The sequence below is a fragment of the Pelophylax lessonae genome (genome assembly GCF_965119305.1).
Source record: "Pelophylax lessonae genome assembly, chromosome: 3".
Taxonomy (NCBI): Eukaryota; Metazoa; Chordata; class Amphibia; order Anura; family Ranidae; genus Pelophylax; species Pelophylax lessonae.
The window spans coordinates 408,166,677-408,187,708 of NC_138770.1; the positions used below are offsets into that span (position 1 = coordinate 408,166,677).

At 43.6% G+C, this 21,032-nt stretch overlaps 1 protein-coding gene across 1 annotated transcript in view; it reads right to left on the reverse strand.

The window, feature by feature from the left end:
• ROS1 (ROS proto-oncogene 1, receptor tyrosine kinase) overlaps nucleotides 1-21,032 on the reverse strand; it is a 229,385-nt gene that overhangs the window by 118,652 nt on the left and 89,701 nt on the right. The window contains exons 13-15 of the mRNA XM_082249088.1: nucleotides 17,328-17,509; nucleotides 7,069-7,260; nucleotides 1,021-1,121 (exon numbers count right to left, since the gene is read on the reverse strand). Of these exons, the coding sequence (XP_082105214.1) occupies nucleotides 1,021-1,121; nucleotides 7,069-7,260; nucleotides 17,328-17,509 (475 nt within the window). The remainder of the gene's footprint in view (nucleotides 1-1,020; nucleotides 1,122-7,068; nucleotides 7,261-17,327; nucleotides 17,510-21,032) is intronic.

Sequence of the window (21,032 nt, forward strand, 5' to 3'; positions counted from 1 at the left end):
CATTTTCATTACTCAACAGACTTGCCACAAAGTTGGCCAGATGGTTGTAGGTTAAATTTTGTTTCATGCTGAACATACCCCTGTGTGCAGAAGACCTTTGTTAACCTTTTTTGGACGAATAAAAGTGAGTTAAAAGACCTGAAATAGATAGTACTGCATAAACTAATTTAGGTTTAGGGATAATGCCTCACAATATCAAATACATCTTATAATATATATATATTATAAGAGCTTTTCAGGCAGGCCCTCTATTGTGTATGCATAAAACTGAAAACTGTGTTCATCAGTTTGGTCTTGCACAATTAGACAATATCACACATTTTTTTTTTTTTGTGTCTAAGACTGCATAGTGCAAAGGAAATCATAGTGCTTAGTAAACTGAAATCCCCACTGGCAATTTCTCTTCCACTGAGCTAATGATAGAAAAGCCAGTCCAGCTGTTCAGCTAGATCAGTGATGGCGAACCTTGGCACCCCAGATGTTTTGGAACTACATTTTCCATGATGCTCATGCACTCTGCAGTGTAGTTGAGCATCATGGGAAATGTAGTTCCAAAACATCTGGGGTGCCAAGGTTCGCCATCACTGAGCTAGATTAACAATACCCTTCCCCTAATACAGGGATCCTCAAACTACGGCCCTCCAGCTGTTGCGAAACTACACATCCCATGAGGCATTGCAAAACTTTGATATTCACAGCTATGACTAGGCATGATGGGAAATGCAGTTCCTGAACAACTGGAGGGCCATTTTTCAAAGACCCCTGCCCTAATACCTATAACATGTTTAGGCACCTATAGGCTCATTATGAGGATCCAGGAGTAGATCTGTTCAGAAGTTACAGAAGCCTGCACCTTCTGCGTGAAGTTGTCATGGGTTAATAGACTGCCCTCTGAAGTATTGGCTTACCCCAAGAGCAGCGCTACAGTGCAAAAGAGAATATTGAAGAGTTTAAAGCCAATCAATGGCTACGGCTAATGGTGTAGAAGAAGACGTAAGAAGAGACATTTCTAGCATTTACCCATCTTTTCGTATATTTGTCCTGTACAAGTTTATAACGAGTCCATCCTTTACAAGCCAGTAAAGCCATCCATGTTTAAAGTCCAACGTCAGGGCCACAACCTGGTAAACATAACATTTGTGTATTTACAGATAGATACTGTAAGATGAATTAGTATTTCTAAATGATGACAAGTCAACAAGGTTACATCATGTTTAAACTTCTCAAAAAATGTAATATATTGCATCTTACAAATATTTAAATGTGGTGGCTATAATCATTTTATTTTTTTTAGTTTTTTTTCCCCTTGATATTACTCTAGTGATTCAGCCAGTAAACCACTTCCAACCTTAGGGTAGCTCTATTCTATGGAATAAAAAATGTAGCCACCCTTGGACAGCACCATTGTCAGTCTGGGAGAGGGTTACGCTAGTTGATTTAGATGAACTTAACTAATCAAAGTTAAACTCCAGCTAACACTTTATAAAGAAGACCTCCACTATATAAGCTTACTTTCCCCTGCCTTCCAAATCCTCCCCCTATAACATATGCATAGTATTTTTGAACTTCATAGGGTTTTTGTTCTTGCCTAGGTGAGAATGACAATTGGCTTCCCCTCCAGATTATGTATGTGAACAAATGTGATGCATGACTTTGAATCCATGTAGAGACCTCCAGTATATCTGTTTACAAATGGGTTTCCCATGCATGCATGCGAATATGGGGAGGTATGGAGAAACCCCTCTATATGCAGAAACCCCTCTAAATGCATGCACATCTGTGCACGCACCAGAGTAACAAATATGGTGGCGCCAGGGGAGGGGGCAGAGCCAACGCTAAAATGGGACTGTAGTTCCTGTTTTTCCTTCTAGGAAAATATTTTACATAAATGAAAAAAAGCTGCCAATTTTACATGGTTTGTCTCGACCTTCTAACTGTCACTTTTAGCTTGGTCCTTTAAAGGAAGTTGAAAAATAAAAATACGTATTTGCCGCAGATGAAAATAAAGAGAAAAAAGGCTATAAATGATGTAAACTCAAGGCAGGTGTTTCTAAGCTGTTATAAACCAACCTAAATTAGACTGTACAGTCTTTGTTGTGATCTGTGAGGATCTTTAAACGAGTTGTAAAGGCAGAAAGTTTTTATCTTTCATCTTCTTGCATTAAGATAAAAAGCCTTCTGTGTGAAGCAACCTCCCCAACACACCCTAATACTAACCTGAGCCCCATCTCTGTCCAGCAATGCCCACAAGTCCCTCGGCTGCCCAGGACTCTCCCTCCTGATTGGCTAAGACACAGCCACAGCGCCATAGGCTCTCACCGCTGTCAATCAAAGTCGGTAAGCCAATCAGGAGAGAGAGGGGGAATGGACACATGGAGCTGCAGATAGGCTTGGGTGCCCCCAATAGCAAGCTGCTTGCTGTGGGGGCACTCAACAGGAGGGAGGGGCCAGGTGCAGCGAAAAGGGACCTGAGAAAAGGAGGACCTGGGATGCCCTGTGCAAAACCACTGCACAGGGCAGGTAAATATTGCATGTTTGTTATTTAAAAAAAAAAAAAACAAGACTTTACAATCACTTTAAGAATAAAATGCTACACAGTACAAGCAGCTAGAGAGAATATTTTGCATTGTATGCAGTTGCACCGAATGCGACGGGGATACGTTCTGCAACACTGCCATGCAAAGTATCGTTACTGTAGCATGTGTACACTTCCATCCACTGTCTTTGCAGCCTTTGCCTGTGAACTACCTCCTCCAAACCCTTACACTCTGTTACTTTACATACTCTTAGCCCATGCAGTCTATGTGTTACCCCCTCCTGACCCCTAAACAATGAAAAATACCCACTCCTGACCCCTGCACTTTGTACAGTGACCACAGCTGACCCCTGCACTCTATACATTACCCACTCCTGACCCATGAACTATGTACATTACACACATGTCCCCTGCAGTCTATGTGTTACCCCCTCCTGACCCCTAAACTATGAAAAATACCCACTCCTGACCCCTGCACTTTGTACAGTGACCACAGCTGACCCCTGCACTCTATACATTACCCACTCCTGATCCATGAACTATGTACATTACACACATGTCCCCTGCATTCTTTGTGTTACCCACTCCTGACCCATGAATTATGTACATTACACACATGTCCTCTGCATTTTATACATTACCCACTCCTGACCCATGAATTATGTACATTACCCACTCCTGACCCATATTACGTACACCTGCATTTTGCACATTATATACACCTGATACCTGTATGGTACATACTCTAGACACTTGCACTTTGTATGTTACATACTTTTGACCCCTGTACTCTAGGCAGTACAGGGCCCCCTGAATTCCAAAAGTGATCCTGTGTACTCCCATGCACACTAGCCTGCACAGAGTGAGAGGGAGGGTCAGTAGTTACTTGGGCAGTGCTATTAGTCAACATGCTTACAGAAAGAAAGAGAAGAATGATGACCTTATGGCCCCTTTCACACTGTAGAGTCTGTCGGTGGACTCCGTTTTTCTCAGCGGAGGATCGATCCACCGATCCTCCGCTGAGCAGGCAGATGGCAGCTCTGTCTCCGCTCTGTGTGAGGAGACAGAGCTGTCAAGTCCCCACTGTTCTCTATGGAGGAATCGGATGAGAACGGTCCGTCTGTCCATTCTCATCCAATCCCATCCGATCCAATCCGCTGGACGGATGGAAAATAGGGTTTCCATCCGTCCAGATTTGACGAATTGGATCGGATGTCAGTGGACAGGTATTCGCTGATATCCGATGCCCCATAGAGATGCATGGGGTGTCCGTTCAGATCTGCCTGAAAAACTGACAGGCAGATCTGAACGGTCCGCCTGTGTGAAAGGGGCCTATTACTGTGCTACTCCTCCCTCATCCTTGAAATACAGGCTGGAGATAAGTTGATGGAAACAATGAAATGAAAACACTCACTGGAGAAAAAGATTACAAAGTAAAGTGACTAAGCAAGAAACAAAAAAGTAAGATCACCAATCTGGCTGTGTTGTCTAGCAGGGTTGCCTTGATTACAAGTCTGGCTGAAAGCAACTGCTAATCCTCTGATGAACAAAAACAGTTCATATGTGTATTTAGCTGTGTGCCTGGATTTCAACATTTAGAAAATAAGTCATTTACACAAATGTTTTCAAAATTTTAAAGATAATGAGATCATCAGCGTGCACATAGGGTGTGCCTAGGCACACCCTAATCACCCCATGCACATTAGCATTATTGCTGTGTGTGCCAGTGGGAAGATAGGAAAGATCTCCCTCCTATGCCCTTCTCTTTCATTGTGACGGCAGGTAGATCAACGTGCCAAAGCCATGCATACATTATCTCACAAAAGTAAGTACACCCCTCACATTTTTTTTTATATTATATTATACCTTTTCATGTGACAACACTTAAGAAATCACACTTTGCTGCAATGTAAAGTAGTGGATGTACAGCTTGTATAACAGTGTAAATTTTCTGTCCCCTCAAAATAGCTCAACACACAGCCATTAATGTCTAAACCGCTGGCAACAAAAGTGAATGCACCCCCAAGTAAAATGTCTAAATTGGGCCCAAAGTGGCAATTTTTTGTGTGGCCTCCATTATTTTTCAGCATTGCCTTAACCCTCTTGGGCATGGAGTTCACCAGAGCTTCATAGGTTGCCACTGGAGTCCTCTTGCATTCCTCCATGACAACATTACAGAGCTGGTGGATGTTAGAGACCTTGCGCTCCTCCACCTTCTGTTTGAGGATGCCCCACAGATGCTTAATAAGGTTTAGGTCTGGAGACATGCTTGGCCAGTCCATCACCTTTACCCTCAGCTTCTTTAGCAAGGCAGTGGTCATCTTGGAGGTGTGTTTGGGGTCGTTATCATGTTGGAATACTGCTCTGTAGCCTGGGCTCCGAAGGGGGGGGATCATGCTCTGCTTCAGTATGTCACAGTACATGTTGTCATTCATGGTTCCCTCAATGAACTGTAGCTCCCCAGTGCCGGCAGCTCTTATGCAGCCCCAGACCAGACCATGACACCCCCATCAACATGTTTGTATGTAGGCAAAACACGCTTGTCTTTGTACTCCTCACCTGGTTGCTGCCACACACGCTTGACACCATCTGAACCAAATAATTTTATCTTGGTTTCATCAGACTACAGGACATGGTTCCAGTAATCCATGTCCTTAGTCTGCTTGTCTTCAGCAAACTGTTTGTGGGCTTTCTTGTACATCATCTTTAGAGAAGGCTTTCTTTTGGCACGACAGCCATGCAGACCAATTTGATGCAGTGTGAGGCGTATGGTCTGAGCACTGACAGGTTGACCCCCCACCCGCACCCCTTCAACCTCTGCAGCAATGCTAGCAGTACTTATACGTCTATTTCCCAAAGACAACCTCTGGATATGACTCTGAGCACGTGCACTCAACTTCTTTGGTGGACCATAGCAAGGCCTGTTCTGATTGGAACCTGTCCTGTTAAAGTATGGTCTTGGCCACTGTGCTGCGGCTCAGTTTCAGGGTCTTGGCAATCTTCTTATAGCCTAGGCCATCTTTATGTAGAGCAACAATTCTTTTTTTCAGATCCTCAGAGAGTTCTTTACCATGAGGTGCCATGTTGAGCTTTCAGTGACCAGTGTGAGAGAGTGAGAGCGATAACATCACATTTAACACACCTGCTCCCCATTCACACCTGAGACCTTGTAACACTAACAAGTCACATGACCCTGAAGAGGGAAAATGGCTAATTGGACCCAATTTGGACATTTTCACTCAGGGGTGTACTCACTTTTGTTGCCAGCGGTTTAGTTATTAATGGCTGTGTGTTGAGCTATTTTGAGGGGACAGCAAATTTACACTGTTATATACGCTGTACATTCACTATTTTACATTGCAGCAAAGTGTCATTTCTTCAGTGTTGTCACATGAAAAGATATAATATAATATTTTAAAAAAATGTGAGGGTGTACTTACTTTTCTATGGTGTCCTCCATGGAGCATGCTCCAATATCAGTTTTCTTCTAAGCTCTTCATTTCCTCTTTTTTCTTATCTGTGCAGTCTACGTGACTATAGAGTCACACATGTGGGCGTAAATAATACTAACATCCCTCCCCCCCTCCTCCTCCACTTCCCCCTTTTGCTAAACAATATTGGGGAGGGATATGGTAAGCTGATTGATTACATTCACTAAGAAACTCACAAAAAAATCTTAGCTTTAATATAAATCAAGAATAAATATATCTAATGTTATTGCTAATGCATGTAAAGAAAAAAAAAAAGAGCCTTGAAAACAGATGCCTTCTTAACAAAATGAAAGCTATTGTCAATTATATTTCACTCTGCCTACACCATATTATTTGTACATAAAATACACAACTAATGTTCAGTAAAGATTTATTGGTTATTTGATATTTATAATCTAATTTGAAATGCACTTCTGAAACAGTTTTTTTTTTTTGTCATGTGACTGGCACAGCACCAATCAGGGCTGGCCAGACACAGACTCACATTGTAGAGAGCATACATCAGCAGAGTAAAAACAAAATACAGTGCTAATATATATATAGATATATAGATATAGATATAGATATAATATAATATATATAGATATAGATATAGATATATCTATATCTATATATATATTCTATATATATATATATATATATATATATATATATATATATATATAATTGATGTATGTGAATTAATTATGGAAATTAACACTTACCTGTTTAGTATTACTTTAATAACCATAATCCATAATAACCTCTCTTGGCAAATACCTTCAGTTTTTATAAACTTTTTTTACTTTCACACATTTTCTTCAAACATTATTTATAGTATTTTTACCTAAGCTTACTAGTGTTATAATCATCCCTGTTGGTTTGGCTCTATACACACAAGAGTCAATGGCAGAATTTCAAGTGTGCTCCCTAAGGCCTGATAAGCACTCCCCAACACCATGGCAGATAATGTGTATAGAGATCAATACATACAAGCATTCAGTGGTACATTGGCAAGAATTCATATATAAAATGTTCTGCTTCCCCTAATCTTTCACTCACTTGAGTACTGGAAAATACAGTAAGGTTTTGAATGATAAGATGCTCCTGCCCATTCAGTCTGCAAGTCTCCACTGTATAATCCGTTGTCCAATACAGAAAAGCATTAACCGAATCCACTGTTACATCAGTAATGAGACGCCGTCCAATATGAACTTCTTCAGAAAAAAAAGTCTTTATAGATGTTCTGAGAATCTGTTAGTCAATAAAGAGGATTAATCAACATTTTAAAAATTACCTTTAAATTTGCTTTATGGCTGCTTACATGGAGGCATTGGTTTGCAGCAATAAATTGAATATATCAGGTAAATCATACATAAAAATAAAAAAATAGTTGTTTTTTTTTTCCTACAGTGTGATAGGATGAAAATACAGAAGATTCTACAAACACACTAAGCCACTTTTCTCGTGTTGCCCAACATAGCTGTAATGAAAGCTACTTGTTACATTTATATATATATATATACAGTATACTGTATATATAATTTTATAAAGTATAACTGGAAGGTAACCATTGAGCTTTCAGCTTTCCCTGTCTGTTGGTAGCAAAGATTCAGCCCACCCAAAATTGATATTCTAGTTTTAGGTATATACTAGATACTCAAAGCATAACAGAAGGCAGACTCAGCCTACTAGACTACACCTAATGTATATTTTGGATATCACGCTTAAGTAGATTGACCCTAAAGCAACTGCCACAAGTTTATGTGATAAGAATGGAAGGAGTGGGCTACCCCAAAGTGTGGAGTCTAAAAATGCACTGTGTTCCTGTTTGTTGTGATCAAAAGCCATATGGTCTTGGGCGCCACTCCAAACAGTGGTCCTGTGATACTCCGGTGACTCACATTGATTGTAAGGGCTGGCGTTAAGAGAGCCCGTCCCGGCCCTGTGTACACACATGGGGAAGAGGAAAATGAAATGCGGCACTCCAGGGAACAGCCCAGGTGTGAAAGAAAGTAAAAGTGGCTGCAGCCTGACTACTTCCAGGCCATGCCCCCAACACATTTTGCCCCACCCACAGGAGTTAGCCATGGGGTCTATGACTAAGCCCTGTGGGCAAGGCAAAATGCATTGGAAGTGTAGCCTGCAAGGAGTTGGGCTGAAGCCCCTTTTTTCTCCTTCACACCTCGGCTGTTCTCTGGAGAGCCGCATTTAATTTTCCTCTTCCCCACGTCTGTTCCTATTTATGTTGATGAAACAGATAGAAGAGGAGCTTTGGATTGATTGACTGTTATATTATGTCTGTGCCTTGAAGTAGAACGTTGGTCAGGCTGTGGACATTTACGTATACATATATAAATATATATATATATATATAAAGACAAACACACATGTGTTTTTGAGCTTTAGGGTCACTTTTGTAAGATACTGTAAAAATTGACCAATTCTCACCAGAAATAAATAAGCTTTAAAACAAGCTGTTAAGAAATGTATCTTCAAATTTAACAAAAGAAGTATAAGTAGAAAGGTTGTTCAAGTCAGGGCTTAGTATTCTGCAACTCTCTTCTTCCTGTGCACCTTCTCTATGTTTACATTAGACTAGGTTCACTCATGTCAGGTGTGAATTTCCCCTCAGTTTTCACTGCGAATTTCTAAAGAAGCTGTTCAATGGTTAGATGCAGTTTTGTGGAGCCAGCGGCCACCGGCATCTTTAACATTAGCTGGTTGTTAAGGAACGGGCCTGGGAAGCTGGCCGCTTCGTTCTTAAAAACAGATGACTTATCAGCTGTTAGCGGGGTTCCCCACTGACAGCCGAATGTAAAGAGAAAAAAACATTGCCGGCAATATAAAATTGTGTGGGGGTCTCCCCCGAATCCATACCAGACACTTTGTCCCCCCCAAATCTATACCAGACCCTTTTACAAGCATGCAGCCTGGCAGACAACAAGAGGGGACTAGCGAATGGCTCCCCCCTCCCTCCTGAACCATACCAGGCCAAGTGCCCTCAACATGGGGGTGCTCTGGAGCAGGTGTCCCCCACCCCACACCAAAGCACCTTGTTCCTATGTTAATGGAATGTATCGTGGTATGATTTAGGAGGCGGTGGGTGGGGGCATTCGCTTATCTCCCTTTACTGGTCTGTCAGGCTGCATGCTCGGGTAAGGGTCTGGTATAAATTTTGGTGTTTTTTTTTTTACATTTTGTCGTGGAGTTTCCCTTAAAATCCATACCAGAAATGGCTTGGTACGGATTGGGGGGGGACTTTCCACACTGTTTTTTTTTTTTAACCTAATCTGTGTTCAAATCTGATCAGATGTTTGATTCAGATGCGTTCCCACAGAAGGCAATGAGCCTGGAATTCACATCTGACCTGCACTGCAGTTCTCAGAAAAGGCACAGGACTCTTTTTAAATTGGCATCAAATTCGTACTGCCGCTGCACCGCATATATGTGAACCGGCTCCGAAGAAAAGGCTGCCAGTTCACATGTACAGTAATGTCAGCCTTTCTCTATGGAGCCGGTCCACATCTATGCGCTGCAGCGGCAGTATGAATTTTCTGCCAATTTAAAAAGAGTTCTGTGCCTTTTCTGAGCACTGCAGTGCAGTTCAGATGCGATTTCCAGGCTCATTGCATTCTATGTGGTTCAAAACGCATCCAATTTGCATATTTGTGAACGAAGCCTTAGAGATAAGAAGACTGAAAGGCTACTAAGTCACTGCTAGGAGTAGACATCAGGGTGGGCTGCTGAATTGAAAGTGTTTCTGCTGTAAATATCGATTCCCAGTTCACACTGATGCGATGCGGGAAACGCACAAGATTTGCTGCATTTTCCCACATCACATCGCACTGCATTGCAGTCGCATTGTGTTCATGCGATCTGCTGTAGGTGTCAATAAAAGGTAATGGCACCCCAAACGCAGGTCACAGAGCGCAGTGCATTTGCCTGAATTGGATTGCATAGGTGTAAACATCTGATCCCAGGTTAGTTTAAAAAAAAAGGGTCCTGCACATTTTTGTTGCAGATTCGGTGCGATTTGACCCATACAAAATGATTGACTTAAGCACCACACGGACATTGCATGTGATTTACACAGGAATGCATGCAATTTCTGTGCAAATTCCATGCGACGTGCAGCATTGCAGCAGTGTGAACCTAGGCTCAGGAGAAATTATTTGACAGTACCTGCAGCTACATAGATCAACTGGGAATTATTTTGAGGCTTATTAACTGCTTGTTATAAATATGTAAATATTTTAATTTGACTTTACAGTCAAAAGTAAGTCTAATAATATAATTGGTCTATGGAAACATGCAACGTGTATCCGGTTTTATAAACTTTATGAAGATTATATAATTATATGTCAGAGAAAATTTTTTATTTTAAACAAAATTCTAAATTTCTGATTAAATACAATACATAGGCTAGCTATATCAAAATACAATTTTCCTATAACGGACTGTTTCAGTCTATCTAAATCAATGCTGTTTTTTGGCCTAGGCCGACAAGGCCAAGGCCTAGGGCGGCACTTTGCAGGGGGGCGTCAAAAAAGCCCCCCTCCACCTTAGACTCTAATGGCCACTAGTTGCTAGAGCTGCCTCTCTCACCCCCCATCTCTCTCTCTCACCTACCCTCTCTCTCTTTTTCTCTCTCACCTGCCCTCTCTCTCACCCCCCTCTCTCTCTTACCCCCCTCTCTCTCTCATCCCCCCTCTCTCTCCCCCCTTCTCTCACCCCCCTTCTCTCTCCCCCCTCTCTCTCACCCCCCTTCTCTCTCCCCCCACTCTCACCCCCCTTCTCTCTCCCCCTCTCTCCCTCACATCCCCCCCTCTCTCCCTCACATCCCCCCTCTCTCTACCTCCTTCACCCAGGGCCGCTGATAGAAATCATGGGGCCCCCTACAGCCTACCTGACGGGGCCCCCTTTAGCCCAACCCTCAACCCCGCCCCTGGCCCCTCCCCCGCCCTGAAACAATAATTGCATGTAAAAATCAGACAGGCTGGTTGTACCTGAGTCGATCTATCACTTGAGTACAATCAGCCATTTTCCAGGCTGACCTGATCTGACCCCCCATTCACTACAAAAGAGCGATGGATCTAAACTGACTTTTTACACCCGCCTACCTCCAATCCGATCTGCTAAGCAAAACAGAAAGGGATCTGTTCCCCTCTGTTTAGTGCAGGGGTGGGGAACCTTTTTTCTGCCAAGGGCCATTTGGATTTTTGTAACATCATTCGAGGGCCGTACAAAATAATCAACTTAAAAATTAGCCTGTTATATTTGACCACAGCGTGCCCCCTTTCAATGCAGAGTGACCACAGCGTGCCCCCTTTCAATGCAGAGAGACCACAGCGTGCCCCCTTTCAATGCAGAGAGACCACAGCCTGCCCCCTTTCAATGCAGAGAGACCACAGCGTGCCCCCTTTCAATGCAGAGAGACCACAGCGTGCCCCCTTTCAATGCAGAGAGACCACAGCGTGCCCCCTTTCAATGCAGAGAGACCACAGCGTGCCCCCTTTCAATGCAGAGAGACCACAGCGTGCCCCCTTTCAATGCAGAGAGACCACAGCTTGCCCCCTTTCAATGCAGAGAGACCACAGCTTGCCCCCTTTCAATGCAGAGAGACCACAGCGTGCCCCCTTACAATGCAGAGTGACCAACGTGCCCCCTTACAATGCAGAGTGACCAGCGTGCCCCCTTAAAATGCAGAGTGACCAGCGTGCCCCCTTAAAATGCAGAGTGACCAGCGAGCCCCCTTACAATGCAGAGTGACCAGCGTGCCCCCTTACAATGCAGAGTGACCAGCGTGCCCCCTTACAATGCAGAGTGACCAGCGTGCCCCCTTACAATGCAGAGTGACCAGCGTGCCCCCTTACAATGCAGAGTGACCAGCGTGCCCCCTTACAATGCAGAGTGACCAGAGTGCCCGCTTACAATGCAGAGTGACCAGCGTGCCCCCTTAAAATGCAGCGTGAACAGCGTGCCCCCTTACAATGCAGAGTGAACAGCGTGCCCCCTTAAAATGCAGAGTGAACAGCGTGCCAAGCCCCCCAGACCAGTGCACTTGACTTACCTGTTGTAGCGATGGCTTCCTCTCTTCAGCCCCCGTGTCTCTTAGAGTCTTCCCGCATCCCGCCTCCTCCTCGGCAAAGTGCCCCCTTTCAATGCAGAGAGACCACAGCGTGCCCCCTTTCAATGCAGAGAGACCACAGCGTGCCCCCTTTCAATGCAGAGAGACCACAGCGTGCCCCCTTTCAATGCAGAGAGACCACAGCGTGCCCCCTTTCAATGCAGAGAGACCACAGCTTGCCCCCTTTCAATGCAGAGAGACCACAGCGTGCCCCCTTACAATGCAGAGTGACCAGCGTGCCCCCTTACAATGCAGAGTGACCAGCGTGCCCCCTTAAAATGCAGAGTGACCAGCGTGCCCCCTTAAAATGCAGAGTGACCAGAGTGCCCCCTTACAATGCAGAGTGACCAGCGTGCCCCCTTACAATGCAGAGTGACCAGCGTGCCCCCTTACAATGCAGAGTGACCAGCGTGCCCCCTTACAATGCAGAGTGACCAGCATGCCCCCTTACAATGCAGAGTGACCAGCGTGCCCCCTTAAAATGCAGCGTGAACAGCGTGCCCCCTTACAATGCAGAGTGAACAGCGTGCCCCCTTAAAATGCAGAGTGAACAGCGTGCCCCCTTAAAATGCAGAGTGAACAGCGTGCCAAGCCCCCCAGACCAGTGCACTTGACTTACCTGTTGTAGCGATGGCTTCCTCTCTTCAGCCCCCGTGTCTCTTAGAGTCTTCCCGCATCCCGCCTCCTCCTCGGCAATGGCATTGGCCCGAGGAGGAGGAGGATCTGTGAGACAATAGCGAATTTTCATTCGCTATTGTCACACAAATGGGCGGGCTCGAGGTGCACTGCTCTGCGCCACGGGTCCACCCTTTTTGGAGACTCCGTGTCAGGACGGAGCCATTGGCTCCTTCTGACACAGCGGCACGGGGAGGGGGGGGGGCAGACGTCACGATCGTGCGGGCCGGACGTCACGATCGTGCGGGCCGCATGCGGCCCGCAGGTTCCCCACCCCTGGTTTAGTGGATCTGATTGGAGGGAAGTCAGATGTAAACAGACAGTTGGTTTGTTTACACCAGATGCCCTTTGAGCAGAGTGGGCTTTGTCCTGGGCTGATGACCTGTCATCTGCCCACTATGCTCAGCAGGGGGATCAGTGGACAGATCCCCCACTGAACAAGCAGATTCCGCCCTAAGAAGCCTTAATAACAGCAACACAGGCATTTTAAAATCATCAGGATTATGATAACACACAGGCAGGTGCAGGTGCTCTATTATGGCTGGCTCTGTCACAGTGTTTTACATGACATGGCTGTTGGTGGCTGACCTTGTTAACTTATGACCAATAAGTTAACAAAATCAGCACCCAACAGCCATGTCATTAAAAACACTGTGACAGAGCCAGCCATGATAGAGCACCTGCACCTGCCTGTGTGTTATAGATAGTGATATAGTAATGTACATTACAATCACTGCTGTATATAAAGATATAAATATATTACCCACCCCCAGGCACCCCTGTGCTGAAGCAGCCACTATGAATTCTAGCTTCCCTCTCCTCCTGGACACGGTCACATGACTGTTGCTGCCGCTCACCTCACAGCCTCTCACTGTCCTGATCTCTCTCAAGCCGACTTCTGAGTGAAGAGAGGAGCGGAGGGATATCACTCTGCCAGTGAAGGAAACAGACAGCAGCAGGCACCCGAACTTTAAGCAGCCGGTCTATGCAGAGCAGGAGCTGAATACACTGGGCATGCGCCCGAAAATGAAAAAAAAGTCCCTCCACTCCCACCAACATACATTAATAAAGAGAGGCTCAGAAGATAGTAATAAAACACCCCCATAAGCTAGAAGGAGCAGCTGAGCAGGGTGTAATTTAGAAAGACCTTTTTTTTTTTTTTTGCACTGATCATCTGCAAAGCTGCCCGGGCCCCCCCTGCTGAGCCGAGGACGCCGGGCCCGGTACAACAGGGCTGGTTGTACTGGCCTATCAGCGGCCCTGCCTTCACCCACCCCCTCTCTCTCTCCCACACCCTCTCACCCCCCTCGTGAGATCTCATGGGTTCATGCTGGGACTTTTAGTCCTTCAATTTTGGAGGGAGTCACATCCATTAAAAAGGAAGCAGTGGGGGACATTTACATAGGAGGGGGAGGGGGGCGCCCAAATTCAGTCTTGCCTAGGGCAGCACAAAACTAAAATACACCACTGATCTAAATAGATTATATATATAAAATTCAACACAATTGAATGGCTTTATCATAAAGTCTGATCATGTTAGCAAGTAATTACTTTGTAACTTCCTTATCATCTAAGCCAATAAAGGCAAGGCATGTTAAATTTCAGTAGAATATATTATTGCTAGACATGTGATGACTATCACTAATAAAAGACATTCATTGAAATGTGTCACTGGAGCTTGGCACAGGTTTACACAATGTTAGAAGGTCAGAGTGCACAAAGAAATTGTAGACACACCTTTTTGTTTCATTTAACAAATACAAAATATAGATAGCCGGTTAGCATTCTGAAATATGTAGATCTATTAACAGCTACATAGTTACATAGTTAGTCAGGTTGAAAAAAGACACAAGTCCATCTGGCTCAACCAATTAAAAAAAAAAACAGTAAAGAAAACCCAACCATACAATCCCATATACACAATCCTATACCCGCAGTTGATCCAGAGCTGTTTAATATTATGTGGTGGCTCATTTTATTTTTGATGCAATTAATAAATGTAGTAAGCAATGGTGCCATCAAATATACAGTACATTACCAAAAGTATTGGTATGCCTGCCTTTATACGCACATGAACTTTAATGGCATCCCAGTCTTAGTCCATAGGGTTCAATATTGAGTTGGCCCACCCTTTGCAGCTATAACAGCTTCAACTCTTCTGGGAAGGCTGTCCACAAGGTTTAGGAGTGTGTCTATGGGAATGTTTGACCATTCTTCCAGAAGTGCATTTGTGAGGTCAGGCACTGATGTGGATGAGAAGCTCTGGCTCGCAGTCCTTGCTCTAATTCATCCTAAAGGTGTTCTGTCGGGTTAAGGTCAGGACTATGTGCAGGCCAGTCAAGTTCCTCCACCCCAAACTCGCTCATCCATGTCTTTATGGACCTTGCTTTGTGCACTGGTCCAAATCATTTGGTGGAGGGGACATTATGGTGTGGGGTTGTTTTTCAGGGGTTGGGCTTGGCCCCTTAAATCCAGTGAAGGGAACTCTTAATTCTCTCTCATCAGTATGCCAAGAGAATTTGAACAATTTCATGCTCCCAACTTTGTTGGAACAGTTTAACCACTTACCGTCAGCCCGCCATCGGTACTTTGACACTAAATACTGGGGTTATGACAGCAGACAGCTACCATAACCCCGGTATTTTTCGAAAAGGCAAGTGGTCCTCTTTCAGATAAGGGTGGTCCCTTACAGTTGGGTGGAAGAGGTGCCCCCCTCCCACCGCTTCCCAGTCGTTTACCCCGCTTCCCTGCTTACCAGACCCGCCGGAAGCGGGGAAAACGATCCGGTCCACGCTCCTCACAGACCGGAAGTTGAGTGAGGGCAGGATGGCCCCTACTCGACTCTGGTCTTGGAGGACCGGAGCGACGTCAAACATCGTCTCCTAGAAACCTATATAAAGAGCCAATTTTTTTCAGCATGAAAAAAAAATTACTTTTTTTTTTTTATTTTTTAGTGTAGTTGTGAGGTGTGAGGTCTTTTTGACCCCAGATCTCACAATAAAGAGGTCCTGTCATGCCTATTTCTATTACAAGGGATGTTTACATTCCTTGTAATGGAAATAAAAACGATCAAAATGTTTATTTTTTTTAAAAAACTGTGTAAAAATAAAAAATAATAAATAAAATAAATAGGATAAAAAAATTAAAGCGCCCTGTCCCCGTTAGCTTGGGCGCAGAAGCGAACGCATATGCAAGTCCTGCCCACATATGTAAACGTTGTTCAAACCACACATGTGAGGTATCGCCGCGATCGTTAGAGCGAGAGCAATCATTTGAGCCCTAGACCTCTTCTGTAACTCTAAGTTGGTAAAAAATTTTAAAATGTCGTCTATGGGGATTTTTAAGTACCAATGTTTGTCGCCATTCCATGAGCGTGCGCAATTTTGAAGCATGACATGTTGGGTATCTTTTTACTCAGCGTAACATTATCTTTCCCATTATAGAAAAAATTGGGCTAACTTTACTGTTTTATTAATTTTTAATTAAAAAAAAAGAATTTTTTCCAAAAAAATTTAGTTTGGAAGACTGCTGTGCAAATACAGGGTGATAAAAAATATTGCAACGATCTCCATTTTATTCTCTAGGGTCTGCTAAAATAAATATATATATATATATATATATATATATATATATATATATACATATGTATATATATATATATATATATATATATATATACATATACATATGTATATATATATATATATATATATATATATATATAAAATGTTTGGGGATTCTAAGTAGTTTTCTAGCAAAAAAAAAACAGATTTTAGTTTGTAAACAACAAGTGTCAGAAATAGGCCCGGTCCTTAAGTGGTTAAAGATGGCCCCCTCCTGTTCCAAAATGACTGTACACCAGTGCACAACAAGGTACATAAAGGCATGGATGAGCGAGTTTTGGGTGAAAGAACTAGCACATTATAAAATACTCACCTTGGAACGAAGCCCTCCAGTCACCGTCACGGTCACAGCTGAGAGGGCTGACATCTTCCCAGTCTATCTTTTGGGTTGGCACGCTCTGGCTATGTGATTGATAGAAGCCGCAATGACGTCACCCCTGCGCATGAGCGCTGGTGCCCTAGGTTCCGACACAAAGCTCTGAAGGTCAAGTAAGGTATGCAGGACCTTCAGAGTGCATGCACCGATTACATAATTATTACATAATAATATTTCCTAATTGGTGTACGTTTAGGAGATAATCATTTTACTTACAGGTAAGCCTTATTATAGGCTTACCTGTAGGTAAAAATTACCAAGTGGGGTTTACTACCACTTTTACTCTGACTAATTGAGTAAGTTAGAAAAAGTGTCAGTAGGTGCTAGTGTATTAAGACCATCTTGCCTGATACGACCACTTGTATTTTGGTTAAACAAGAAGACAATCTCGTTCAAGGTGGATATATTTTCATCTGTCGGTCAAAAGCAGATAAATTAGGGTGGTTTAGTTGGAATGTCAACCTGCTTAAATCACTTCACTCATTTCCACTGCAAAATTAAATATCAGTTGGACTACCTTAGCATTCCCTTTGTCAGCCCAGTAGATATACTGTCCAATCCAATCAAATGACAAAGGGCCAGCTCTTTTTATTCCAGGTATGCTCAAAAAGGAAAATTCAGCTGTGCCATTGATATTCCACATGTGGACATGTCCTGTTTCATTGCTCCAGTAGAGGGTGCTGTTGTACCAGTCAAGATCTGTCATTAAAACATATATCTAGATTACTGATTATTGTTCCATTGCAAAAAAACAGGCAGCAGAAGAGAAAACTTTTGAAAACCAGTTCTGAAGGTAAGCATTTCCGTATACTACTGAAAATAGTGGCATGGTTTTCCTATCCTAAATTCAGAATGGTTTTAAAAGGCTACAGTCTGATTGTACAATGTGCTTTAGATCTATCATCAACTGAGTGCCGGTTCACACATATGGGATGCGGGAACCCTGCGAATCCACTGTCACACTCAACTTGAAGGCAGTTCACACTGCCATATGCGAATCACTAGGGGTGTCAATACAAAGTTAACGACACCCCCAGATCAGTTCGCATATCGCACTGTGAACTGTCAGTTCGGACAGGAATCAGATCGTAAAGGTGTGAACACCCATGCGATCCGATTCTGGTGCGGATCAAAAAAGGGTCCTGTGCGACTTTGGTCCAATTACGATGCAAATTCATCCGAACAATCTGTATGGCTGAATTTGCAAAGCACAGACATTGCATGTGATTTTCAGATCAGTGCACTCCGATGTCTGTCATCGCTGAAGTGTGACCCGGCACTAAGTAGTGCAAGGGCCTGCCTGACTGGATACTAATTCAATGGATTCTTTAAATGTGTCCTCCAGTACATAGATGTTGGTAGATTTATAGGAGATTGTACAATCAGATTGTAACGTGTGGTGAGATTATCACAAATATTGAAATCAACTATTTACTCTAAAACACGTGTGATATGTGAATGTGTTACACGTTAGCCTAGAAAGCAATATAAGTATCCATGTTGAGAGACATTTAAATGAAACTATGCATTTAAACTAAAATAGTAAAACTAATTTCTGTGAAAAAAAAAAAAAAACGAAATACACAGATGAGATACATTGGGTCGTGGGTTTGAATCCCAACCAGGGCACTACCTGCCTGCAGTTTGCATGATCTCCCTGTGCCTGCGTGGGTTTCCTCCTACAGTCCAAAGACATGCTGGTAGGTTAATTGGCTCCTGTCTAATTTTGCCCTAGTATGTGTATGTATGAATGTGAGTTAGGGACCTTAGATTGTAAGCTCCTTGAGGGTAGGACTGATGTAAATGTACAATATATATGCAAAGTGCTGTGTAAATTGATAGTGCTATATAAGTACCTCTAATAAATAAATGAATTAAATATGTTTTCTCTGCAAATGATTTGTATTTCTGTCCATCTATTCCTACCACAAAACAAAGCCCTGGTTGGCAGAGAAGGAGACCTGATTTTTCACTGCTGCAGTTAAGTAAAACTTGCAGGTCTTGTCTTTCCCCCAGCCTGGGATTGGACAGTAAAAGGAGAAGCAGCACACCAGTGAACAAATCTCCCTGTAGCTCTGCTCTCCCATCCTATCAGCATGCTCCTTGCACTGCAGCACAACTAGTTGTGCTGCTTCTCCCTACCCCAGTCTTAGCAATATATGCTGGTTACATTTATTTGTAACCTGTGTAAGCATTAGTTACAGTTATTTACTAATTCCTGCTAGTGTTCTCTAGAATTGGTACATTGTATCTGTTGTTACAAAGACGCACGTATCTCCTAAACTCCTGAGGTTCATCTAGTGGGCATAATTCAGTGTTTTACTGCTGCCCATAATAAAAGAACATTCATTTAGTGCCGGGTCACACTTGTGCGATGCGGGAAGGCTGCGAATTCGCAGCCTGTTCCCGCATCGCAAACGCACCCCTGGCAGTTCACACTGCCATATGCGATACGCTGGGGGTGTCAATGAAATGTTAACGACACCCCCAGTTTGATCGCATATCGCAGTGCGATCTGACAGTTCGCACAGGATCGGATCGCACAAGTGTGAACCACTGTGCGATCCGATCCTGATGCGGCTGAAAAAAGGGTCCTGTGCGACTTTGGTGCGGGTACAGTGCGAATTTAGCCATACAAAGTGTATGGCTAAACTCGCACCGCACAGCCGATCGCATGTAATGAAGGAGCAGTGCACTCCGATATTACATGCGATCGCCGCAGCCGCAAGAATGTGAACCGGCACTCAGAAGACAACATAACCTAAAGGATATCCAGGTATTACCCAATTTGCAGATTTGCTGGATGAATGGCTAAGCAAATTTTTTATAAAAATGCCTTTTAAGGCATTTTCCAAAACAACCTAATAAGCTCCCAATGTGTTTTTTATTTTTATGGGATTGACCATGTACCTCCTTACTGGAAGGTACGAAACTACAAATTATAAATACCTTAAAGTGATTGAAGAACATTTGTATATATATAACACATTATAAATATCTTTTTTTTTTATACCTGTAAATCATTACATTCCCTATGTTATCAGCTGCATAAGAGATGTGGCAGGAGAAACAGCAGCACACTGACCTTCCCTGTGAACAGTGAAAGGCTGTGTGTGGGGGGGGGGGGGAGTGTGTGAGGACAAGTGGAAACATTGGAGGAGAGCACAGCTAGAGAACTGACCACAGTGTGTTCTTCTACTTAGTGTGGTCGGTTTCTAATAGGAAAGCAGAGGGACTGGCAGGGATTTCACACTAAGGAAGCAATAAAAAGAGAGCAGGATGCTTTTTCTTACAAGCACAGTATACATCAAACATGTATCAGGAATATGAAATGTTGAGTTTACATATTTGCACATGAGACACTAGATAATAGAATGAGGAAATTTTATTGGTAAAAATTAGTATTTGTCATGCTGTCTGCAACCTGAAATTATACTATGTATATTAAAGTGGTTTTAAAGGCTTAAAAGAGAAGTATAGGAATAAAGGAAAACAAACATGCATACTCACCTAGATGGCTGCAGCATGGATCTGAGCTGCAGCTGTCCAATTCTGGCTCTAAGACGGAGAACCAAGCAATCACATGACTACTGGATGCTTGATTTTCAGTCTTCAGTGAGCAGAGAGCCAGTGACTCTCTGCTTTGCCCTTCCAGTGCTCACTGGAGTGCAGAGCTGTGGAGGGAGTCGGCGAGGCTGGCTTAGGCTCACAGTGCGCCACTGAGAGGCTGAGCCAGCTGCCAGTTAGTCATCTTGGCAGATCCCGACATTATTGTTGGGATCCGTACAGACCCTGGACCAGCTCTGTCATTTCAGCCAACAGTGGGTTTTAGCTCGCTGTCGGCTACATCTGGGTCACAGTAGTGCAAAACTAAGTGCACTCCTATGATCCATCGGGGAAGAATGGCCAAAAGAGCTTTGGCCATACTTCTCCTTGAGGTTTTTTACCTTAAATCGGTTGTAAACCTTGGCTGCTCTAGAAAAAAAAGCATGTAAGACAATTGCATAATGTGCTAGTATGCATCACATATTGGCACATTATGAAATACTTACCTTAGAATGAAGCCCTACAGCAGCGCACTGTCACCGCTGAGATGGCTGGCATCTTCCCCCGGTCTCTCTTCTGGGTTCGCACTCTTCCGTGATGACGTCACTCCCGTGCGTACGGTTTTAGCACAAAGCTCTGAAGTTCCGGCAAGGTATGCCAGAGCTTCAGAGCGCAT